General features: G+C 47.5%; 1 protein-coding gene across 2 annotated transcripts; it reads right to left on the bottom strand.

Annotated features, from left to right (window-relative positions):
- Positions 1-207: 207 nt before the first annotated feature.
- On the bottom strand, positions 208-25,802 carry lasp1 (LIM and SH3 protein 1). 2 transcript variants are annotated; one of them, XM_070980761.1, is made up of 7 exons: positions 25,481-25,802; positions 17,001-17,095; positions 11,400-11,484; positions 6,577-6,684; positions 4,623-4,701; positions 3,715-3,812; positions 208-3,505 (listed from the first exon to the last, which is right to left on the bottom strand). In XM_070980761.1, the coding sequence occupies exons 1-7, from the start codon at positions 25,547-25,549 to the stop codon at positions 3,332-3,334; spliced, it is 708 nt and encodes a 235-aa protein (XP_070836862.1). In that variant the 5' UTR covers positions 25,550-25,802; the 3' UTR covers positions 208-3,331. The 2 variants fall into 2 exon arrangements, with proteins under 2 accessions (XP_070836862.1, XP_070836863.1); XM_070980762.1 differs by having other exon boundaries at positions 3,715-3,809.
- Positions 25,803-26,027: the final 225 nt, after the last annotated feature.

The following is a 26,027-nucleotide window of genomic DNA, read 5'->3' as shown; positions in this document are numbered from 1 at the left end:
ACAAAAAGACGATGACTGTTATTTTCCGGTGATTATACACCAAAGAAAACATAAAAATTAATATTAGATGCTCCTAAATTCTGCCCACTGGATCTTTGAGTTAATTTCTTAATATTTGCAGAAAATAAAAACATGATGAGGTGAAAGAGAGGCAGAAGCAGCACAGATGTCACACTGTCCTGCAGCCCGGCACCAGACACCGCACAAACAGTCTGAGAAAAAAATGACATTTTATTGAATCTGCAGAATCATAAGTACAATTTGAAGTGCTGTAACAGGGCAACAGGAGATGATATCAGGTCCTTAATTCTGAGCATGTATTCAGAATGAGCTTTGAATACACGTGTGTGTCAATATGCATATGGTATCTTTATTTATTTCCTTTTTTTTTTTTTTCATTTAAAAAATAACAAACTTATATCAAAAGCAAAACAATTTAAGATGGAATGCACAAAACCGGTGTGAATGCTAAACCCGATTGTGGATTACATGATTTCACTCTGCAAAGTCTACAGTATATAACCAGTATCATAGAAGCAGGGGATGACTGACGAGAAGCGCAGGAGCCTACGACGGAGGCTGAAGGAGAGACAGGATACGAGACAGAAACTGAATGGAAACGGGGTTATGATATGATGTTACGGTTCAGTAGATGAGTGACGCCGGAGCAGAGGAGCGGCATTTGGCGCAAAGAGGTTAACTCCTGACTAAATATCCAGGTCAGACAAACAACTTGCCCTGCCTCAGAGCCTGGCCCCCGCCCAAGCCTCGCGCGCTTACGTCACCACGCGCTCAAATGTGACTTTGCCCTCAACAAATCCATCCTGAGCCACGCTTACACAACACCGGCTGTCTTTGGCCACTTTTTTTCCAATCATCCGCGACACCGAGCGACAAAAGCAACACCCTGGAGATGAAAGGAAAGATCGGGTCGGCTGTGATCTGCAGAGTAACGGAGGCCGCCAGCGCTTTGTGATTAAATTAAATCTGAGCAAACGTCACCATGAGCCAAGAACAACAATCGCTCCACTTCAAGCCTCCAGTTCACATCTTTAGAAACACAACAGCTTTCCCATCGAGCAGCTGTTTCGCAAATGAAGCGGAGGTCAATGCAAAATACAGGCTGGCAACCAAGAACGCAGCTTGAGGTGTGTTTTCATCTGCACTGTCACCACTCCTCACATCAAAGTCGTACAATTTCATGAATGTTCCACACCAACGTCCACGAGTCGACCGCTTAAGAATCACTTCCCCTCACACAAAAATATGAACCACTTTTATCTGCAGGCGAGCCACTTCCCAGAGCACCGTGGCCTGTAAAAACATTTTCCCTAACTTACCTTTATGATACATATACAATTGTACAATGTCATCTAGCTACACAGTGAGAGCCGTGTTTCTTTTAACATGTCTCGGCCCCCTCCCCGCCCCCACCTCAAAGCGCACCGCCCGGATCGCTCATGACAGTCACAGTGCATCACAGGAGGACGAAACAGCAGGAAAAGGGGAAGATGTGTGTGTGGTCAGGGGCCAATGAGATTATTTACACCACTGAGAAATGGTCCAACATCCTGTTTAAAATCTAATAAGGTCCCCACAGAAATACACTATCTTTACTGAAGGAATGATACAGCATTTCTGTGTAACAGCCAGCAACTTAAATGCTTGATTTTGTGTTTTGAACCAACCGTCTCTGCATCGTAGTGACCCACCGCCAACCAAACGCTGGTAAGCTCTGGCTGCTTTGTGGGTCAAATATCAACAGAAAGTTGACAATTTTGGGATTCGCCTGCCAGAGAAAAGCTTCCCGTCCTGCATCAGCGCTGGGTGCAGCTGACCAGAGCATGAATTTCTCTCAGGAGTTCCTTTTTTTAGATGCTCCAGGACATTAAACATAAGAGAAACCCAGCGATCAGAAACAGGCCTCAACGACCGATCGCACACCGCACACCAACTCTCCCGCCTCGGCTCATAAACTGAGTTGCTGGTTTTTCATTTAATACGCTTCTTCTTTTTTTTTTTTAATCTTGAAAATAAACATCTCACAACGACAAGAAAGGCGAAAGAAGAACAGCATGAGAAAGACGACAACATTTAAACACGGCCGAGGATTCATCGACGTCTCTCACATTGAATGGAAAGGAAGAAGAAAAAAAAAAGACTGGAATGTTTACCCACAAAAATGTCTAAAATAAAGATTCACGATATCGATTTGTGCTTGGCCTTCTCGTGTATCCATGTGTCTTCTCTGATGGTGAGCAAAAAGCGGGAAGAGCTTTCCCATCTTCACTTAAATCTTGATCACCACAGCTTTGTGATTGAAGGCATTCAGGCTGCAAAAAACAGGAAAAAGGGCGCATGTGCTGCACGCCCGCGCCCACTGAGGCGATGTATTCAGTGCGGCTGCAAGAGACGGACTGATAGTGTCCCCTAACTTGTCCCTGATTCCTCCTGTATCCGACACGCCCGGAGAAAGGCAACGACAGGAGGTGCTCTTCAGTTAGGCTACGGTTCCAGTTTCACGATGCCCGCGACGCAGTGGCGAAGGCGAGGACGCCCCCTGGAGCGCACGCCGGGCCTACAGCTAGAAATGTGTTAAAAACCTCTGCGTTAAAGAGCGGCGACTGGCTAATGTATGCAGCAGGGTTAGAGGTTAAAGGAATGTCCACAAGTCAAAAATATTCAAGCTTAGTTCTGATGAGATTTCACACTGTGTTTCCAGTCCGGCCGAGATCACGCTGCAAAATTAAAGCAAGAGGAAACGAGGAAAACGCAACATCCAGCCACACTTCGAACTTCTGCTGTCCACAGAATAACGTCTGCGGCTGCGTTGACTGGCTCGTGGGGGAAAAGGGCTTTTTCTAACGTGGTTTTTCTTTGTTTTGGCATCAGGATTGTTAAGTGCTGTAGCTAGGATGGAGCTGTGTGACACAGCGCGACCCCTGACACACTGCGATGAACCGTGACTTTTTCTTTTAAGACTTTTTTCCAGCACGAGAGCGGAGCCGGGACCGGTGGGGGGGGGTAAAGAGGGTGACGCATATCCAAACGGAGACGGACATCAGCACAGACAGACGGACAGAGAGGCAGGCAGACAGACAGACAGAGGAGGACGGACAGACAGAGAGAGGGTTTCTGTGGTGGAGCTGAACAGTGAGAGCAGAGCAGGGGGGCAGCAGATGGGGGTTGGGGGTTCAGGGTCTCACGGGACAGGTTAGGGAACAAGAGTAAAATCAAGAGAAAGCGGCGTTAAGATGAGATGGCACTGGGCTTTTCCTTTCCTTCTTTCCCTCCCCTTCTCCTCCTCCTCCTCTTCCTCTTTCCCTCACACTCAGATGGCCTCCACGTAGTTGGCGGGCAGCATGCCCTGCTGGCCGGTGCGCTCCACGCGGCCGTACATCCAGCCCTCGTCGATCTGCTGCACGTCTACGATCACGTCGCCATCTTGGAAGGACACCTCGTCCTCGTCGGCGGCAGAGTAGTCATACACGGCCCTGTACCGCTTCTGTGGACGACACGAAGCACGAAGTTAGCTCCTGACAGCAGCGGCTACAGGGACGCTCCGCTGGAAAGGAGCTACAGCAGAATCATCTCTGTAAGAGTGTTTCTAATACGTTCTTTTACACGAGCATGCTGCAGATCAACATGCTCATAAATACAGTTTGTGAGGTGTAAACAGTTTGCAAAATTTGGGGGTGGCTATGGAAGACCTACCCCAGCACTGGGAGGAGGGGCTGCAGCCGCCTGGCGCACCGGCTCAGGAGTGGGCTCATAGTGGTAGTTCTGAGAGGGTGCAGGCTGCTGGTAAGCTGCTGGAAAACAGAGAGGAAAGTGCAAACGCATGAGCTTGAAACATGTTTCCTACTGGCAGATATACTGAGATTCAGCAGCAAACTATAAGTCTAACCTGTCACCTGTTTCAGAAGGAGAAAGTTTCAATGCAGTAAATGTATGTTAACGCCGGGTCTATGTACTGTCTGCATGTTTGCATCAACTCTGCGAGGAATTCAAAGACACGGCAAGCCAAGACGTGCATCCAATGGCTGCCTGTTACACAACCCGCTGAACAATGCCTTCCTGTGTACAGGTGTAAATCAGGCATGTCAAATAAAAAACAGCAGGTACACCAGCCATTCAGACCCTCAGCTGAGACGTTTCCACTGGACTCCTGAAGCTCCACGCCACCGTCAGACACAGTGTTCATTATGCAGTTCATACTTCATGAAGCCGATGAGGTGAAACATTAAATAAACTGCCTTTGTACTGATTTTAATTGAGTGTATGTCAAAAAGGATTAGCAAGTCATCACATTCTGCTTTTTGCAGAGCTGTAATCTCAATTTATGCATTATTAGAATTCTTGCAGGATTTTCAAATACAATAAGTTCTGCTGCAACGCAACTATACATAACTGAATGGAGGCTCTCAGTGAACAAGTTACAACCAAGATCCTTGAGTGGGGGGCGAGGCAACAGCCAGCCTGGTGAGCTCATACAGCCCGTGGCAGTGATAGTGCTTGAAGAAGAATGAAGATTCGTCTTCTTCTCTCAGAGGACCAAAAAATGCCCACTAGAATGATGCTGATGATGATTTTATTTAGCTTAGGTGTGTTAGAAGGAGTACCTGGGCTGGGGTTGCTCGGCTGATGATGTGGGGCCTCTCCTCCTGTCTTCATCTTCTCAAACTCCTCATGGTACCTAATCTGCAGGAGACAAGCACAGCGTGAGGTTATAGACAAAGAGCCTCAAATCTACAGGTGCAGCCTCCTCTCCAAGCAGCGTGCAGTGCCTTTTTTATCCACCAGAGGTCTCCCAGCACCTCTCCAGCACCCTTGTGCTTGTAGCGATAGGTGGGGCGTGCTACGTGCAGTAAAGCCCGGGGAAGCAGCTTGACACTGAGGGGAAATGACATCTCATCGGGCGGAAGTAGTGGGAGCTCGGAGTCGCATAGCAACGCTCGCTGACACATCAGGAAGAACAGGTGATGTGAAAAAAGGAACTAACCAGAGGCTCGAAGGCTCGGGGCGAGAATGAGCCGGCTAGATTGAAGAGGAAGCAGAGAGAGGAGGGGGATGGGTCATATGACTAAGCACAGCAAAACCTGAATCATTCATAATGCTGCTGTTTAAAGTTTCACTTTAAAAAGAGAAGAAGCACCTGCTCTCCAGCCTCAGGCACAAAGAGTTAATGATCGACGTCCAGCCGGCGTGACAGAGGCAGCATTCAGTGCTACACCATGAAAAACTGAAACGGAGCTCCATGACCGCGCTGAATAACCCGCCCGCCTTATTACCAGACTGATAACAGACTGACTCACACAGCCGCGGTCAAGATTTACAACCCCGATTCTGTCCCCACTTCCACCCGCGCTCAAAGAGGCCACTGTGCCGGTGGCGTCGGCGAGGAGTGTATTCACAGGCTGGATGGGATGACGGAGTGTTTGTGCACGGACAGTGAGGCGAGGCACCCAGAGAACACAGCCACTGTTCTCAAGAGCAATATGCTAAGTGAGAGTGTGTAAAGGAGATTATTTTGGTTTGCTGGAGGGAGCAGGTTCAACAGATGGTGTGTGTATGTGTGGGTATTTACAGGAAGTGGCCCGGGCTGCTGCCGAACTAACCCGCGTCCTCAATCGCTGCCGCTCGACAAGAGGAAGGTGGCAGGAAAGTGAAGAGAGTCGACAGAGAGTGAAGAGTCATGACGGCGCGAAAAGACAGATAACAAGAATGACTGAGGACTTAAAGTGAAGGAGGAGCTGGAGACGGCGCCGAGGACGGCGAGGAGGAGAGCGAAAACAGGCAAAGATGGAGAACTCATCTGGGGTGGTTCCCTTTTGATTGTGAATGATGTGCTGATTGCAAGCAGATGTCTTGTTTATCAGTTCTGAATAAAAACAGTCCAAATCCATCCCAACATAATGCACTTGCTACCTTGATGTGGCTTGTGTGTGCGCACCCAAAAATAGATCTAACGTGTGTATCTTGCTCTGTTTTCCAAATTTCCTTGATCTCAGACATGCAGGATCTTTCACCACATGAAAGCAGTAATTACCCATCACCCTCCACACTAATTATGCTATTTGGGAGGCCAGTGCGGAGCTGGCTATGTGCAGTGAGGTATGTTTTTGTGTTTTCACATGGAAATAAAAGGCCTTTGCAGCCGGCTTTAGCAGTCCGGGGACACAAAGTAAACGCAGCATTAATTTCGACATCGCTGCTCTGTATTTACAGAGAAATGGCAAATCAATAACAGGAGCTGAGGGAGAGAGGAGGCGCATGAGAAGAGAGCGACTGGAGGAGAATTTCTTTACTATAAATGAGGAGCAGAGGAAGCCTGACCCCTGAATTCCCCCGGGCGGAGCTGAGGGCTGCCATTCTAGACACAACTCGCTATTTCACCGCGGCTGATTGAGAGGCGGCACAGGGAAGCCGCCAAACCTTCAAAATAAAACTCCTGATTGTACAACAACAATAAACACAATTAAACAAACAAAAAAATGTAACTCGGTAGCCTACTTTACAAGGAAAAGTGGCCAAATGGGCAAAATCTGAGTCACCTTGGCGACTGCTGACACTTACATTGCTGATTTGTTCCTGCGTTTTCTTAATTCTCTGCAGCTCCGGCGTGTCTGTGACCACGCTGAAACCTTTCCCTTTGTTCTTCTCGAAATCCTCCTTGTAGCGAACCTGCAGAACAAACAGCATCGCGTTAGAACAAACAGGGTCGAAACACGCAGGGAAGTAATACGTTTCGGCTGCGGCGAATCACTTATCGACTTGTTTTTGTGTGAGTCAACGAGGAAAATCCGACAAATGCACATGATTATTTATAGATGCTCTGACCTAGATTCCTTCAACATATACAGATTAAAGGGAAAACACTGACAGAAGAAAACTGATGTTTTGATATTTTTTCTTCTGCTTCTAATGATTTCCACTTCCTCCTCGCCTACAGCACCTGACTTCACTGTCCAGCTTATGAGTTCTTGTACTTGGTTTTGTGAATGGGTCAGCTCTGAGCGTTTATTTGGCCTTGTAAAATATTTTTATGGTTTTACGGTCAACTTTATTACAGCCGGACAAAGTTTGATCAAATAACATGACATCATTGAAATGTCACCTCCAGTGAAAAGGAGCATTTTTCCCCCCAATTTTTAAACTATTTCCATAAAAGTTTAGCCAATATTTTAATAACATTGTACATTTGCTACTATAAACGTTTCACCACCTTTTCCTTGTACTGAGCTAAATTACCTGCCGACCTATCGCGTAGCTGCTTAGCAAACCAGGAAGTTTTGAGTTCTGTGGTTTAAATCATCGCTTTTTTCATGCATGAACTATGGCTGCAGTGAGCATCAGCAGTGTGTGTGTGTGTGTGTGTGTGTGTGTGTGTGTGTGTGTGTGACGAGCAAAGTGAGGTTGGCACTTCTCATTCTTCTTAGTCTTTGGCTGTGACGTTCACTTCCTGTTTGCTGGGGAGGAAAGGCCTGACATACAGGACGTGGAGGCAACCATACATGGTAATAAAGAGAGGTAGTGTGTGTGTGTGTGTGTGTGTGTGTGTGTGTGTGTGTGTGTGTGTGTGTGTGTGTGTGCGTGCGTGCGTGTGTGCGTGCGTGTCCAGCCTTCCCACCCTGACCCTCAGGGCAGAGGAGGAAACGTCCAGCCCATGCAGCGTCAGATGAGTATCAGAAATCACAATGCGTGGCGCTCTCCCTCGCCGCTGCACTGTGGCTGATCTCCAGCATTCAAACCCACAACCACTTACACCAATTTAGCAACCTGAAACAGGAAGGAGACGTTTCTCTTCCATTTTCCAAAATAAAAAGCAGCTACACCTTCTAGCTCTTCTCCATCCGATCTCCTCGGCATGCGCTGCGATACAATGACAAATCACCTGACTCCGCCTCGCCACAACAACCGCCACCCCTCACTCCTGCCTCCACGGCGGCCGCACCGACTGCCAGGAAACAAAGCTCCATCCCTCCACACTCCGCCGTGATGCCACGTAAGGTCTGACGCCGCTAAACAGACTGCTGACCAACCCTCCTCTCCTCTCCTCTCCTCTCCCGACGCCGCGTGATGACACGACGCGGTTATGATTCACAGATAACGGGAGAGTGAGTGATGCGGCGTGATACATTCCTATCTGTCGCCCGTGGCGTGACGTCCACTGGGAAACTGGGTTAAAATGACGGCTGAGCCTCGCTTGGCGGGAAATTATGCGAGACTCTCCAGCCCGCGCACAAAGATAAGTCACGGAGAAGATTAACGCGGCCGCGACCCATCTTTGTCCTTCCTTCTCGCTCCGCTCCCATCGGCCTTCGCACGACCCTCCCCCTGTTTTCACTTCTCCATCCATCTCTTTTGTCTTTTGGGGTCTATCTGACAGCGTCTTCTCCTCCAATTGCGTCTCTGCTTTCCTTCCCCACCCACTCTCCCTTCTCTATGTGCTCCTTTTTCATTCATTCATATTTTACTGCCTCAACAGCAGCAGACAGTCGTCCCATAGAGCTGGAGCTCTTCCTCATTATAATCTCTCTCTGCTTCTATTTGCATTCCTCTAGCTTCTCTTCCTCTGGGGATTTTACTTTTATCTCTTCCTCTTTCACCCTGCACTCCTCCCTCCCTCCCTCCCTCCCTCCCTCCCTCCCTCCCTCTGTGTTGGTGCCTTCCTGTCTTCATTTTTTTCCTCCCTCATGTGCGCCTCATTGCTCTCCCTCACCTCCTCCTCCTCCTCCTCCCCAATTCGCTCTCTCCACTTTCTTTATTTCTCTCTCTCTCTCCGTCTTGTTTCTTTCTGTTTCTTGTGATGAGGTGTGACAAACCTCTACCCTGCTACCATAGCAATAGGGTTCCCGTAGCAACAGAGCAGCGATGGCGACGAGGGGTTAGATGGCCGCGGTTGTTCACAAACACCTTGGACTTCCTCACGCTGCCACAAACACGGCTTATTTCAGATCATCTACATGCAGGACAACTGTACGCTACATTTAGGTATTTTCTAAGTATTTACTTGGCAAATTAAACGTGTAAAAAACGCTTTAAGCTCAAATATGCTGCAGTGCAATTAGAAGTTCTTTAAAAATGACCTTTTCTTTCAGGGAGTCTGGCCGACTCGCAGCACAATCAGCACTTTCTCTTCACTTTCTGTAACCAAAAGCACATTTTGAACAGCCTCTGCCAGGAGGCGACTTTGAAGGGACTTTTTGATGCTAAATTATTTTAGACCCGTCTGCTTCTCCTGTCCGCTGAGCTCACACGCCTGCTGTGGAGAAGATGTCCCAAAGACCGGCGCTGGTCTTTATTCGGGATCACGTGAGTCCTTCAGCATCAAACGTCTTTAGTGTCATGATCTCACTCTGAGGCTCGAGGCTGGGATGAACCATTAGTGTAATGACTGTCTTTGGGTGTATGGTCGGTTGTGGGGGGCTGTTTGCACAATCCACGCAGAAAAACACCATCTGTCCCCCCCATCCCTCAGTTATCCCCCTCCTCACATGACCACTACCCCCACCTAAACACTCCACAAACCCCCTTCTCACACACACACGCCCTGGCCTCATCTGTAGTGCTTGACAGTGACACTGGGATAAGACGCGCCGCTCTCTGATAAGCCCCCTCCCCTCTCTGGATGATGCTCTCTTCTGCTGCATGCTGGGAAAACAAGCCTTTCCTTCAGCTTCCCTATTCCCTTTCACCCACCGCTGTCCAGATTAACACATGAGCCCCTCCAGGATCTTTTTGTGATAAATGAGGCTCAAAGTGAATCTGAAGGGGCATTTCTCCTCACTCGTGTTAAATCTAAACGCATCACGGAGCTCCCGAGCAGTTTTTCTGCGGTTGGTTTAGTGATCACACTGATAGACAACTTCCTAGAAAACTAAGGAACATGCCCCAGACGTTATGCATGAATAAGAGAAGTGAAACCTCACATGGTAGCCTTCAAGGTTCAGACTGATTGCCACATAAACAACAACATTTAATAGCTGCTTTATCTGTGATTTGTTTCGCTTTCTTTAACGACAGAGGAGCCAATGTGGGAAATCACTGTTAAAGTCTGGAGGTGAGCACAAACCTCTCCGACTCCCTATTAGAGCCATCTTTATGGAGGCAATAACACATGACCCAGTTCGGATGGGTATTTTGGTCTGATGAGTTTTTTTAATCCTAGAATATATTTGGGTCTTTGTTATTTTAGCCTCAGCGGGAAGAGCCATAGTAGTGTTTTCCGCGGTTACAAATCGGGCTCGGGACTTTTGGGAGGAAAAAAGCGGCAGAGATGCAGAGGAAGGAGGCGTGCATCAGCGCTGGATGGAAGCAAACAGTTTATTAGGCTGTAATCCAGTTTGCAACCATCATAAATAAGAATACAATTGACACCCAGACTTACTGATGCTCCCGAGAGCAGCAGTGCAGAACAAGGTGGGCTGTTCCACAAGGTACGAACACTGCAGCAGCCACGTGATGAAACACCTTCGTCTGCACAGACTCCACCGGGTCGTCGACCCACCTCTGGGATTTTCAGGAAATTTGGTTCCCACAAATGGGTCCAAATGTGGACGAGCGTTGTTCTAGAAAAGGTGCCAGACTGAGCTAAAACTCAAACACAGGCAGGACTATATGCAGGATGCAAGACTCCACTGATGAGCAGTGCTTTCTTTAGGCCTTTATTTACACTAAGACGCTAAACAGGCTTATAACCAGTGTTTAAGGACAATTATGTTGCAATGCTTTCTTACAAAACAAGCATTTTTTTTCCAAGTGGCGATAAAAGGAAATGGAAAGTGTTGCGAAACTGATTCAACAAAAAGCCCCATTTGACGCAAGATGAATTACTGTATAATATCATTTAGGGGCTGCTGGTGCTGGAGTTTTTCTGTCTGATCTGACGTTGAGGACCGATAAGAGGGGGAGGCTGCCTCTCCACACTGGACCGGGGCTTGTATTAGGACTGCTTATCTCTGACGCTGCGCACCACTAACCTGTACCTGTCAAGCCAAGCTTTCTTTGTTCTTGGCAATATCTTTGGCCTCTTTTGGTCCCCATAACCTTCTTTTTATCTCACTTTTACATGACCACCGACGTCCCAGGCCTCTCTTCAAGTCTGTCCATTGTGAATCAATTTCACGCTTGAGTTGCCAGGTCTGTCTTAAAGCCGTGAACCTCTTGAATGTTCAAACAGGTCTGAAATATGACTGATTATGTTATCTACAGTTGGCCTCGTGAAAGCTTTTACTCCCAGATCAAGTTACGGGGTTAAACCAAGTCAAGCCTTTCAAATTAAACACGTCCTTCTATTGCCTTCTTTGTGGAACAATGCCAAAATCTGAACTAACTGTGTGTTTGTGTGTGTTTCACAGCTGGACTTTGGTTTAGTCATGAGCCCTCTGAAGAGTTACCTGGCTCTGCATCTTGCTCTGCTGTTTGAGGCGGAGGTTCTCTGGAGTGTCAGCCACACAGGTGAAGTTTGTCCTGGGGTAGTGTCTGAAAAATAAGCACACAGAACAGCAACGAATGTCAGCACGCAGTAAACACACACACGGGCAGATGCCAGCTTTTACTCAGACTCCCACTGTGATGCTCAAGCCCAGACTCTAAGAGAAAAAAACAGCATAACTCAAGCAGTGTGCAGTCTGTGGCCCCACAGTGGGGGTATTTGTTATTCAAGGTGGTCCTGAGGTTGAGTTAGGGGCCCCTGTAGACAAAAAGCATGTCAGTGTAACACACAATGCTCTGTCAGTGGGAGCCAAGGTAGTCTGAAAAAGAGGAAGTGCAGGCAGGGGCTGTGTGGGGAGGATGAGAGCCTCAAGGTTGCAGAGTTTTGGAGTCGAGCCATAGCAGGTGTGGAAAAAGCTTTCCAGCCTTATAAAACACAGGCACACACTTATGCACGCACGCACACACACAAACACAGGCACAGCCCCGTGGGGGATAACAGGAAGAGGAATGGCACACAGCAACAGGGTCAAAGAGACAGTGGGTGAGCGTGAATGATGTCATGGGTAGCCCCCCTTCAGCAGAGCGTGAAGGCGAGTCTCTTTTCTGAATGGATTCTGGGAATTTTCTTGACAGCCGCAGAGCCATAACCACCCGACCTCCTACTGCTCAGGAGAAAATGCTCTGCCTGAAATAAACACAGCAAACATAAATAAACACAAGTTAGCACAAACACGCAGCTTCCACGCAGACATGCAGCACACCGAGCATCATTCCAAAAGCCACTCATCGCACGCTTGCTCATCGATCGGCTAAAACGCCATCAGTGGTTCGTGCGCACGACACACAAGTCGGGATTCATACGCTGTGCATACGCCGAGCAGCCTTCAGGCCCACAGTTAATGGTGCCTTCCAGTTCACTGTGGTCCTTCAGGCAGCAAACACACATGGCTCAAACCCAGCGGAGAGCAAAAGCCCTCAAAGCTTATCTAAGTGCTCATATGGACTGCAGTTCCCAGCCTGCCTCAGGGTGCCGGGCGACCTCAAAAAGCTTCACCGCTATCCGTGCCTCTGGGTAACCCATTTAGGCAATATGTTTACCGTTTCCGTGACAACACGCTAAACAAACTGAGTTAGCATTCGTCCTTATGTCATTATGTGATGCTAAAAAACTTTGACAAAAGGATTGTGGTTGATTTTACACAGGGCCGTTAAAAAAGATTTAAAGAAGCCGCTTTAAAGGAGCCCAAAAATAATTTCAAAGAGCTGGGAAGCGGAACATGAACGGATCAGAGCGAGAGCAGAAGTCAGCCCTGTGAGACGCAGCGAGCACTTGATCCGCGCTTGCTTAACTTTAAAAACTGCTAGCGCTCACTGGCTGTCGGCGGTTTGCTCGGTTAGCAGCTGAGGCCGTGCAGGCTACGAACTAGCTAATCAAACAATGCAAATGAAGCTAATCTTTGAATGTGAGATAGCTTATCACAGAGGCAGAAAGCTGTTTTCCTATGCACACACACCACAAACCTCCAGAGGTATCTGCTACATCTTAACAGGATGACTGAAACAAAGCTACGTGGCTAAAGAGCTTCACTAAGAGCCACTGCAGATCTTCATTAGACTCTTTTTTCCAGGTGTTAGCAGCGCTCTACCCTAACGCTCTTAATTTACATTGATTAAGAATTTAATTTTAGGAATACGTATAGTTGCATCTGACAACTGTGAATCTGTATGGAAACAACCCAGAAGTAAGTAAAATTCACCAGCAGTGTATCTCCTTGTCTCTTTTTCCTTGATCAAAGCTGGGGAACTAAGAATATATGCTCGCTTTTCTCTGGAGCTGGGTGTGCCTGGTTTGTGGTGGAGCGCACTTCCTTTCACAGAGCATCACTGCGCTTGAAAAAGCCGTGCTTGTCTGAAGCAGAGGGTGTGCGTTCGAGCGACACGCCCTCAGAGCCGGCGCGTGTGTTAACGGCATTCCTGTCATCTTCAGTGTGTTTTTAGAGACTGTCCTTGCACTTAAGGGTCAGTAATTTGCTATGCAAACACACAACAGGGCTGCAGATAGAAGCTTAGTGACTCAGTGGGATCTTGTAATGTGTATCTGTGTGTGTGTGTGTGTGTGTGTGTGTGTGTGTGTGCAACCATGCTTGCGTTTTCGAAACAGTTTGAGGCTATGAGTGAGTCACAAGAACACTCATCTATGTGTCAGGTTGTATAACAAGGTAATAAGTCGCAGACGGGAGTGGGTGACACATGCACAAACTCAGTTAGCCCTGTGAACGCTAAAGAGGGAGTGATCAAAATGGAGGGGAGGCACCGCCGGGGCGGAGGAGTGATGAGGCCACGCATGTGTAATCACACTCACACACACACACACACGCAGGCACACACATTGCCTACTGTGCAGGAGGAGAGGCCTGTTTGCATAGTGGAACCCGGAGATGCTGTGGCCGGCCTGACCCTGCGAGACCTGGAATTGTAATGCATCATTCAGCAGGAACATTTCATCTGCATGTGCAGCACATCCATCCACATCGCAAGTTCAAGGGCTGACTGGGGAGCAGGTAACTGGGACAAACTGGACAGAAAGCTCATCAAAACACACACACATCTTTGCAGAGGAGATGATAGAGGCAGAGCTAGAAAACAGCAGGCAGAGACGTCTGCTGTGTAATGAGAGGCAGAGGCCATTAAACAATGAAGCTCATATATCAGAGCTGATATTTTACTGACTGGGCCTTCCTGCTGGTCGCTTTCCCAAGCTGACACAGGAAGTAGCACAGATGAAAAACCAGGAAGCAACCAGCAGCATCAGACCACATTGTTTTAATCTTGACTTATTTATTAAGAACATATCAACAAATGACCCCAAACCACAATTCAGGACTGTGTTCAATGGGAGAAAACTGGGAAGCATTGTGGATGCTAACGCTAAATCAAGATATCTGTGACAAGTTTTAATGGCAGTGCATTGATGTTCAAATACATTTCATCATCGGTCATGAAGGCAGCGACCCGCCGATGGCCCCGGGGGGAAATGAGGAATTTTTCTTTCCGCTTATCTGCCCTCCTAAATCTTCCACTGTGACTGCAGCATCTTATCAGGGATGGGGGGGGGTTAAAGTGAAAACAAACAACGCCTATATCAATTACTAAGGACAAATATAGAGAATAACGATGAAGCAGTTATCTCAGGGAATAATAACAGGGAACGTAGCCTGCATTCCTCTCTGCAAGCCGGAGGCTCTTCCACTGATGATGTTTACTCGAACCAAGCTCGTTTCAAACAAACGGAAAGAGGCATAATAAACAGGCACTCAAGGGCCTTGCTGCTGCTGGTGAGCAGAGCCAAAACCAGAAGCAGGAAAGGGAAAAGAAGAAGCTACTTTGGTCTGTGGAAAACAAAACTGACAGCAGGAAGACACCTGCTGGAGGTGGTTAACAGCTAGATGGAGACGTGTAAGACAGGGAGGAGGGACGGGGTCACGGTGAGACTCAGGAAAACAGATTTTAAAGACAAAGATGTTATTATCTTTATCATGTTTGTAACACTGAGACTTAAAATGACTGTATTTCATCATCTTGTATAAGCTCATAATTAGACTGTGCAGGTGTTACGGCTAATTAGGTGGAGCAGAGATTTTGCTGCAGTCACCAAACTCCACAGACTCGAGTGAATCACGGAGGTGTTGTCCTGATCTCACAGGGGCACAAAAACCAACCAGGGATTCAGGGACATGCAGCAAGCCCTGTTATTTTCCCACCTATTTCTATGCAAAAAGTCCTGCAAGCTTAGCACCAGCGCTGTTTGACCACTGGACAAAATCTAACGTCAGCAAAGGAGATAATGGCGCACACTCGAGCCAAATCTCTGTTTTCCCCGTCAACACTGCAACTGGAGTTCCTGAATATCTTCATCCTGGAGGGAGTTTTCCAAACGCCCTGTTTTCAGTAACTGTGAGTGGACGAAAGGCAAAACCAGACAGAGAGAGCTATGTTTTGATAAATACCTGTGTACGCGCGGACCAGGCATTAGGCCCAGCCGACACAGCCCAAAACACCGGTGCACCGGTGAATCATTGGTAGGGGATTTAATGACTAACTTTATGGCCAATAGCAGCCCTGCTAAGCAAATTCAGCCCCTTTACAGCAACAAAAACAAAAACCATTAGGCCTTTTTCATGAAAAGCCAATTTGACACGTAAAAGCAGGAAAAACACAGGTGTAAATAATAAAGTGATGGTGGCTCAGTTCTATTCAGCTGGCTCACTGGGACACTTGAAAGAAGAAACAGAGCCATTGTTAATGTTATTAGTAACACATGTGCTCGTCCTACTATGAAAACTCAACATGTCTGCTGTTTAAAAAAAAAGGTCTTTGCGTGATTTCTCAGGCTCGGTCAGACGTGTGTGCTGACCTGCGAGCTGGATGCACTCCAGAAGCAGATCAACGCATTTGGTTAACCTCAAAATGATCTCGGGTTAAAAACGCGACCTTTCACGACGCTGGAAACGTTTCAGCCCGAGAGAAAAACATGCAATTATCCTGAGCGGCGTCGATCCTCGAATACCGAGCCACGAAACAGAGCGAGGCGAGGAAAATTAAACGACTGGAGTTTTCAAATCCGTCACACCCGGTCAGCGCCTGCTGTTAGCCGGACGCGGGCCTGTCTACTTCCTGATGAGGACATTTTTTTTAATGGCTGTTTGTGTCTAATAAGACAACAAAAACACAAGACAAAACGCTGCTTTGCGCTCAGCCTGAAAGCACCTTTAAGCTCCACCGGCATCAAGGCAAACAGTTTTTCCTCACATATGAGGAGCAGAGAAACTACAGTGCCATGTTATTTCACTCCATACTTGGCACAGACGACCCGTCCCTGGCATTAATCATAAAGGACGCCAAATTGCATAGAAAGCGGCTGCCCACCAGTGAGCACACTGCTATAGATTTTACACTGGGGTTGAGAATAACAATGCCGGCCTGATGTGTTGATTTATTTCTCTGGCAATAAAAAAGCAGTTGAGAAAAGATGCAAAAGAGCTTGTTAGAACACGAAGTAGACGCCTTCTCCCCGCATTCCCTCCCAAAACATGCACTCGCCCTCCAACTCCGAGGGAGGAGGAGGAGGAGAAAATCATTATAAGTAACAGCAGAGGGGGATTCCACGGATTCCTGATGAGCCATTAGTGTGTGAGTATGTGCTGAAGCGTGAGTGGACACGCTCGTTTTCAGAGTGTCCGCCTGTGTCACTGTAGAGGAACTTTAGGAATTTCCTTTGTTGATACCTCCCCGCTTTCCCTACTGAGGAGGGGGGAGGGAGGGAGGCACTTTCCCACACCACATACAGGCCTTTTCTCTGAGGGGGGGAGCTGGAATAGTCACTGATAAACAGCAGAGGAGGGAGAGAGGGGCCTTAGTTGGGCTGCAACATGAATACGCACACATTCAGAGAGTCCAATTTCCGTCTGTGGACAGATTAAACACTGCTGTCAGTGTCTTCGGGATGCGGGCTGAGCCAGTTGAGTGTAAAAACATGTGACACGCACAAAACGATGACTTACGCATTGCAGTATGGTCTCTTCTCGAAGCCTTTGTAGTTCTTCATGTTTAGAGTCATTTTGCAGACCTCGCAGCTGAAGCATCCTTTATGCCAGTACTGTCAGAAACAAGAGAGACAGAGGAGACACAGAACGATGAGGAGGGGGATATTTGAGACGTTCGCTTCACCTTTCGGAGAGCTCAGCACACACAAACACAAAAACCACGCATGCACCAAGTGGCACAGGAAAGCTAATTGAATGAGCGAGGCCAGAACAGCTTTCTATTCCTGCGAGGTTTCACAGGGACAAGAGCCGGATGGAGACGGAAAGAATAAGCACCGTGAGAGAAAAGTGAAGCAGTTTGTGTACGCTGGCGGGGAACAATTACAAATAAACCAACAGCCCCTTTTGAGAGTTAATTGTCTGGTTACTATTTATAAGCTGATCAGGGAAGCTGCGCTGCTGTGACTGATGGCTGACAGATATATCTACATTTTCCCAATCAGTTTTCACACCTTCTTTAGCCCGAGTGCAGATGCTCGTGTGCGAAACGATCGGCTTTTGTTTTGTGCATATGCAGCAGCAGAGCTTGTTTTCAGCGGCAGAGATGGTGTTTGGTCTGAAAGCCACCTTTTGACTCCTCCTCTGTCCATCTCTGCAGGCCTGCATGTTTCTGTAACTCCCTCCTCAGCTTCATCAGAGGCTGTGGCTCTATCTCCCTCGCCACCCTTCCTCCCACCCTCTCGCCTCCTTTCCTTTTCTCTCCTGGCACTGGGCTGATCTGCGGCCCGAGGGTTCAGAGGGGGACCGAGGGAGGGAGGATTGGAGCGAGCTGGAAGGAGGGAGGAAACATGAAAGGAAGGAGCGAGAGGAAGGGAGCAAGCAGGGGAGGGGGGGAGAAAACGCCAGAGAGTGAAGCAACGATCTGGCTGCTCCCGCTATCGTCAGGGGAAGGGAGGGAGGAGTGCACAGACATGGAGAGAGCAAGAATGGGAGGGAATGAAAGAGGGAGTCCTTATTAACATGGCCTCAGGGCGCTCTGTCATCCCTCTCATTCTTTCTCCCACTCTTTATCACTTTCCACACCGATTGCCCACACACAAGACGCTAATCTTCCAAACAAGACAACTCAAAACAGACCGCAGGAACACATTAAAGAGCAACATCACTTTCTCAGCATTTCGCACACATGCGAGTTCGACTCCACACGATCTTCTCGGGACGAGAAGAGCGCATCTCGGACAGCCGGAAACAAAACATCATCTACCCGCGTGCTTTGATACGGTCTGATAACAGCGTGTGTTACAGCGCTGATAAACAGCTGGCACTAAATCACCGGGAAGCTGAGGTTTGCTGCAGATGGACAGCAGACACGATGAGTGTGGAAACATGAGCGAACACACGGCACAAACAGCATCTCGCTCCCTTCCATTATTGAACAAGAACACCCTTCAGGCTGGTTTTAAGAACAGTCTCGTCTGGTTCGTCTGGACTTAACGGACCGCCCAGGGTGGTGCACGATGACAACAGGAAAGTGCATGTGTGTGTTTGAAGCTGTGGGCCGGCAATATTGTACTAAGGCATAGAAATAGTGGAAATCGAGTGTGTGATCCACATCCAAACACACGGGGCCAAGCCCTCCGATGCAAACTCCTCATCCCGCCACAGCCCGTTGGCGGCTTGAGGGAGCTGCAGATGGACACATCGTGCTGGTCTTTCCACTGCTCTCCCTCTCCATTGTTCTGGCTAGCACCGCAACTGCAAATCCCTTTACAAACAACAGCACAGTGCAGGCAGATTCCATTTCCTCTAGCTTCAGCTGATTTGCAGCTGCGGTGGCTGCCATCTTTACACGCACACCGTCTGGTTCATCTGCTCGTGGAGCAACAGCCGGGCATGATATTCCCCACCGACCGCGGTCATCTCCTTCTCATCTCCGCTGATCTGTCATAATGGCAAACCAGGGATCAACACGGCGTGACGCACGTAGAGAGGTGTAAATGCAAATGCTGTCAGGGAGAAAAGTGGACTTAATATCAGAGCACGGACTTCGATACTCCTGTAGTTTCCCTGAGTAAATATTGACCTTGGATCAATGCCAGAGAACAAGCCTGCCTAACCCTCACCCAAACCGGCTAACCTACATTTCAAAAGGGCGATCGTCGTCAGCCTCCCACCCTCACACGGATTACCTGACCCTGGCAGGTGAAAAGAGGTCGTGCACAAACAGCTCAAAGTGAAACACCTCTTGGAAGAACCAACAACAGTCCCACAGATCTAAATACAGGTGCTGACGACACAGCGGGACATGACCACTCAGGCCACATCTGGGGGTGATCAGAGCAGCATGTGTCCACATTTCCAGCACGGTGTTAATGTTAAAACTTAAATATATCACTGATACTGATGAAAAAGGATCACCTGCTGAGCTTTATTCAGCATTTAGCCACTGCGGGCATGTTTTCAAGCTATACAGCCGAATATACATTCGAATTTTATTCTGGCTGCGGTCACTCAAGACACATTTAAGATGATTTAAGAGGCATGAACCGCCACCCATCTCATCTGAACCTAGACTCAGTCTGAATATATACTATCTGCTCAGAAAACATTAGCTCTGACAGTTATATATTACCTCTAGGATCAAGACAAATGGAAAGGAAGGGACAAACAGAGGAGGGGGGGCGAGAAACATCCCAAATGTGTGTTAGAGAGGCTATGCAGCACTTGGCCTTGTCCAGCTCCAGGAAAACCTGGCTCTGTGGTGCCTGAGCAGGATCTGGCAGTCAGCTGGAAAATGAGGACACTGCAGAGACGGAGCCCTAGAAATAAAACACCCATGAAAAAACAGCGCTGTCTTCCTGCATCAGTGCAGCTCGGGGGCATGTGTGTAGTACGCGGATCCATGCGTGTGTACACGTGTGTGGTGCAGTATGTAGGTTATATGTCTCGGTGCATGATGCATGTGTGTCAGCAGAGATGCAAGGCTTCAGTCAAGAGCAAAAATGCTCAGTCAGCCTCACGACTGCCTCTTGGTGAGAACCAAATACAAGCGGGCCTGGACAAAAACCCCAGAGCTATCCAACACAGCTTCAGACACCATGCATGCACGCAGAGGGGGGGGTCTGAACCAGAGCGTGCTCTCACATACTAACCACAGACAATTAAGTGGCTGGCTAACAGGCCCCTTGTTTCACCCACTTCCTATGTATTAGTGTGTAGCCTAAACGAGGCCACTCACCACAGCGACACGCTGACCAAACCAATGCTGTCATCTGATTTTAATAAGAACACTGGTTGGAAACATTGGTCAGGTACCTGCAGAGCGACTCACAGGTGTGATTTTTTTTACAAGCAATCAAAAAAAACCTCAAATGTACTCAATCTATAGACCACGTTTGATGTTATTTCACAGTCCAGCCAGCTGGTAATCACCAAAAGAAGCATCAGAGTGATTTAGCGCTCTATAACACTGAGGAGCAGCCTCAGTGAAATGTTTCAGAACTCCTGGTCCAATTAGCAGCAATTAACTTCAGGCTAAAGAGTTCGTTTCAGCAGTTTGTATTGTTTGATTAGGCGCACGGTTTTAACCATGCTCAGATATTTATTTTAAACCTATTGTGGCTAAATAAATCCAAGTCACCGCCACGCACACACACAGCGCGCCATTACAGCAGCTTACTCCGTCAATGTGTGGAAGATTATTCATGCGTAAGATAGAACATGCCTAAAGACAAAGTGCCCACATCTGGCCGGTGCTAATAGAGGAAACTAAGTCATTAAAGCATGCTGGTGAATTATTAGCCTACCTGATTGCATTAATTTTTAGCCAAGCCGAGGGCTTTGTCGCTGGCCAGCGGGTGGACAGTGATTTGAACAGACATGCTATGCTAGAGTAGAGCAAGCACTTAACACACTTTCCAAACCACTCCAGACTGTGATGTGCACTTAGTAAGAAAGACGCACCGCCGGTCCAGCAATGAGACATTTATAACAAGCAAAATAAAAGCTGGAGACGAGCACAGCAAAGGTGAACACGTGTGCCTTCGGTATAAATTCACTTTACAAGACGTCCAATCACGTTACTTTGTCACGTCTCTTCCTCCTTCCTTTCTGTAAATTCTATTTTAAAGGCGGCGCAACCAATAAAGCTGCAATACATTTAGAAAGCAAAAAAAAGCTGTGCCAGTTCTCTTTTCTGACAAAATGCACAAAAGCAGAAGTACCTGTCCGCACACTGTGGAGTCAGCGCCTCAGGTGATTTTGACTGTAATGTGTGTTCATGACCGTGAGTCATCACAGGGAGGTAACTGGCGGCGGCCGGACAGATTCCTCGCCTCTCGTGGCATTTGGACAACATGAATCAGCTCTCTGAATAATGCGTCTAAATTTAGGCGAGGTGGTAGACAAATTCCTCTTAAACTGGGGTTAGAGGAAAAGTGTTGACGCTGGACCAATTGGAGAGCAAACGCAGACAAATCCTCCCAATGTGAATCAGAGTCACAATACAGACTACCACTGACTTAATACTGAAATATAAACAGTCAGGATTTAATGATTACATGTAGCATGCTGAAAAAAGCTTCAACGATTAGCACTAAGACCAATATTTAGATCTGGTTTCACACGACTCAACGCACTTCATGATGTAAGCTCCTTCACGCACAGCTCCAATACTGTACTCTGACCTTTAACCCCCCTTTTCCAGCAATTTCCTGGGATTGAGAAGCAGCAGCACAATTGAGGCTCACATCTTAAGCAGAAACCCCACAGTGAAGCCAAGAAACACAGCGAGCAATTTGTTACCTAAATAATAAAACTGGGCACAAATCAGTCGTAACTGAAAGCTCGAGGACGGGACCAGTGTGTGTGTGTGTGTGTGTGTGTGTGTGTGTGTGTGTGTGTGAAGCAAACGCTGTATGTAATCTGATTACTACACGCACTTGTGTTAATGCCAACTGAGCCACGTACCCATGTTATACAGTTTCTAAAAGTTTGTGAATATGTTGTCTTATTCCTTCCTGCATTAATTATTCTGGGTCTAACATCAGGGGACAGAAGCAAGATAGTGGAATCGTTAACACAGCATTGTTTACTGTCTATCAGCACAGCCAGCATGAAGGAAACAACCCCCCAGCTGGCTTTAGTCCATCCATGTTTCTTTTGACTTCTGTCTTTACCCTTGGACTATTTTGAGTGAGGCTGTGACTTATCTACAAAACTTGGCGCCGTGCGAAGGCTCATTTGTTGCACAAAAGCCGCCTGAAACAAGCGAGCGGCTCTTGCCTCGCAAGAAATCTCGCCAATATTGTGTATAAATGTTTTGATCTTGCTAACATATTCACGAGCTCACTCAAGTGGCAGCGGCGATTCTTGTGTTTCATACTTTCTAATTAAATGACGAGCTGTCAGAGCACGCCGGTCGGTTTCTCGCATCAGCATCTCTAATCTTAATTTCAGTCAGCATGTCAAAGTCATCGTCCAGTCTTGTTTCAGACAGTTAGGCAGAATGTCTCAGATCCGGTCCTTTCTGTCTCCCAAGCACCTGGAAATTGTCATTTGTCATCACATCCTGTTTAGACTACTCTAACTCACTCACTATTCACGCTTAAGAAAACAGCCTTTCCAGACTTGACTTACACAGCCGGACTCCTCACTAACTCGAATAAAAGGGTACAGATTCACAAGCCCAGTTTTAGCTCCACTATGCTGGGTAGCTGAGCATTTCAGGATAATTTTAAGATTTTAATTAGCACTTTTAAGATGGGACTGGCCCCTGAGTATATGATTAATGTTTTTCCCATATGAGCCAAGTGCACCCTGAGATCCTCCGGTGGGTCTTTTAGAGATCCCAAGATCTGGACTGAATGCCAGGGGCCACCGGGCCTTCGCTATCAGGGTCCCGTCCCTCTGGAATGACTTGAAGGAGATCAGGAAAGCCACATCTTTGTCCTCCTTTCAAAATGCATTTTGCTCTGTGTATGTCTTATTGTGCTTTTATTTTCTTGTCATTTTATTAAATACTGTGCTTATATTTTGCTGTTGTGAAGCACTGCTTTGAAAGGTGCTATATTAATAAAGTTTATCATTGTTATCATTATTATTATTATTTACTGCTTTACTGGCCGGTAACCGGTTAGACCACTCCATAATCTACATCATCACGGCTCATTTGTCACAGTTAAATATTAATAAATCCCATGAGAGATGAGAGAGGACTGCTTCTCCTCACCTGCAGGTAGGAACAGGCTCTTTACCTCAGACATACAATACGCAGACAGCATGTAGAGACGGTTAAGTACAAAAACACTCCAGCAGAGAGGAGTAAGCATTAACCACTCAACACAGATCGCTCAATTTATCCTGAAAACACACTTCCTGAGTGCTGAAAATGGCTATTAATCTTAAAGCGACACACATGCAAATCATGTTGCTCCTCCAGATATTGCACGTTAACCTAATTGTGCACTGTTTTCCTGGTACAGTTTGCATACCAGGCACTAGCAAAAAGCAAGAAGAAATACGGTTTTATTGTCTTCTTACAAGTTGCATTGGCTGCAGTTCAAAAGCTGCCCTCAAGATACTTTGACAGATATAAAGCTGATACTTAAGCCGAATATGCAGCTTGAAACTCCTTATTATCAACACGCATTTTAAGTACTGAAGGGAAGCCAAACAGCAAGGCAAAGCGATCACCAACAAGAGCCTCGACTAAAATTCACTTCCTGTCTTTACATGCGCTCGGTTGCCCGCGCCGTCTGCCGGGCCCAGCCCTGCTATAAGGGAATGCAGCTGACAGACAAACAAGCCTCTGTGGCTCGGCCTCTCCACAGAGGGGTATTATACAAGGAGGCTGTCAGGTAAAGGTATCCATCGGCGGCTGAGAATACCAATGCAGCACCGACTGAACCCTCGACTCCCCTGTCGATGCGGCCTCGGCCGCTTTAAACAAACTGGAAGGGCAGTGTGTGCATGTGGCACGGAGAGGGAAAAGGGGAGGTTGTTTTGGCGTGTCTGAAGGGCCGAGCACTGATGCGGAATGGCAGCAAAGACAGACGGCAGGCTGCTCTCCTGTGCTCGGTTCAGAGCGGGGAGACGGCACAGCAGGCCTCTGACAGAGCACGTTTTATGGGAGTGTCTGTCTGCTGGAATGCACTCCGCTTCAGGCCAGATTCCAGAGCACATTCAGGCTGCTCTTGTGGCAATTTGGTTCTCATCAATAACAACCCTCTGACATGACACCGTGATTTTTAGGGCCGCTCGTGCACGAAAAGGGGTCCTGAGGTAAATCAATCCCAGTCCAGAGCACTTTGGGAAAACATTAGTCATGATGCATTCAAGAACACAACCATGCAGCCCGGCAGTGATGCACCCAATCAGGAGCTGATGTTACTTTAGATAATGTGCTTTGTATGCTCTTTCCCCACCTTCCCCCCTCTGTCAACTGCAACAGATAAGCACGTCTGGGCAGGGATTGATTTTCAATAGCCATTCAAACGTCCATTAGACAAATTATCTACTTGCCCCGAGCTCTGCTTTGGTAAAAAACACACATAGCAGACCCCACCCACCTAGGAAATTACATGTGTTTTATGTGTTTTATCTGGTTACAAAATCTAATCCAGCCTGACAGCAGCAGGATGCAAAAAAACAAATACAATAATCAATAAATGATCATCTTTATCTCCTTACACCTGAAGGGGTCACAGGTACAAGGTGTGCTGTAGCAGCGTTCACTCAAATGGTTGCTCCCATATGAATTAGGCACCTCGACACGGTCACCACGGGTAAAACTGATGAGATTAGCACCTTGGCTGAGATTAGGCTTCTGCTTTTGACTGAAAATTAAAACGAGGTGGCTCCACTGATCATCCCCGGCTTGGATTAACCAGTGAATTAGACAGACACGTCCTAATCAGTCCACGCTGCCGTGAGCAGAGGTGGACGGGAAAAGCTCGGTTATGGGGTTTTATTATTCAGTAAAGGAACTCAAAAGTCCTGTGTCGTTTAGTTGTTTATCTACAGTCAACCCATCGAGCACAGAAGTCGGGTTTGGGGAAAGGTTAGAGGCGTTAGCTGACGTTGTCAATCAGCTTTCTTCAAAGCGGCGGTGCCAACCAGGCCCAAACCAGACTCCCCTGTCGGAAGCACAGAGGGGCTGGTTTGGGCTAAATCAATATAGAGGCTTTGAATCGTTAAAAATGACGTTTGAAATGTAGGTTCCTTGAAGGGGCTCGTTATCCAGTGAAACGATAAGGTGTAAGTTCGTTTCTGCTTCGCGCTGCCGAGCCATCGCCTACCAGACGTTCATGCTAGCTGTTAGCTTGCCTTGCTAGCGAAATACCTGTTCAGCTGGGCTGCTCGATTCATTCACAAAAACGTGAAAAATGTCAGGAGAGCAGACATAGGTGTAGCTAGGGGGGCGGAAGGGAGGACGCTGTATCAGGATTGTTTAAAAATATATAAGAATAGAAAGTAAGACGGGTTTCTCGTATTCTTACCTTGTCCAGACAATTCACTTTTTCCGTGGGGTAAACGACTAGATTACATCTGCCACACAGCGGATTCATGTTGGAGGAATGCTCTTCTAGCTAGTTAGCACGGAAACCGCCGATGATACTGGTTGTAGCTCTGTGCTGTCGAGTACTCAGTTCAAAAAATGGTTATAGTGTACGATGACGATCAGTGGCAGACCAACACTAATCTTGTTGTATATGGCAAATCCAGGAGGTTGTTGTTGTCGTTGTAGCCGCACAGCTGGCTGTCAGTCCGCTAACCAGACACGGAAAGCGCGCTCCCGCGTCCCCCCTCGCCTCCTCCCTCGACCGCGCGTGCCGGAGCAGAGAGGGAAGAGGCAGTGTGGGAGGTTCAGTTCTGTACTTGGAAGTAAGATTTGATTAATGATTTCAGAGGAACTACATCTGTACATTGTGCATACTGGACTTAGACTCGAGTGCTTTTTGTATCGCTCGAAAATCAAAATGTCAGGTTTGAGTAACTGAAGAAATCTGGGTCGATCCGTGTGCATGTGCGCATATCTGTGCTCGT

Source organism: Chaetodon trifascialis, chromosome 15, assembly GCF_039877785.1.
Source record: "Chaetodon trifascialis isolate fChaTrf1 chromosome 15, fChaTrf1.hap1, whole genome shotgun sequence".
Lineage (NCBI taxonomy): Eukaryota > Metazoa > Chordata > Actinopteri > Chaetodontiformes > Chaetodontidae > Chaetodon > Chaetodon trifascialis.
This window is presented reverse-complemented; position numbering and strand designations above follow the sequence as displayed.

Coding starts and splice junctions, on each gene's coding strand:
- lasp1 (XM_070980761.1), bottom strand. CDS start 25,549: ATGAATCCGCTGTGTGGCAGATGTAATCTAGTCGTTTACCCCACGGAA. Junction 11,485..17,000: donor AAGAGACCATACTGCAATGC/GTAAGTCATCGT, acceptor CTTATTTTTCAG/ACACTACCCCAGGACAAACT. Junction 3,813..4,622: donor GCCGAGCAACCCCAGCCCAG/GTACTCCTTCTA, acceptor TCTGTTTTCCAG/CAGCTTACCAGCAGCCTGCA.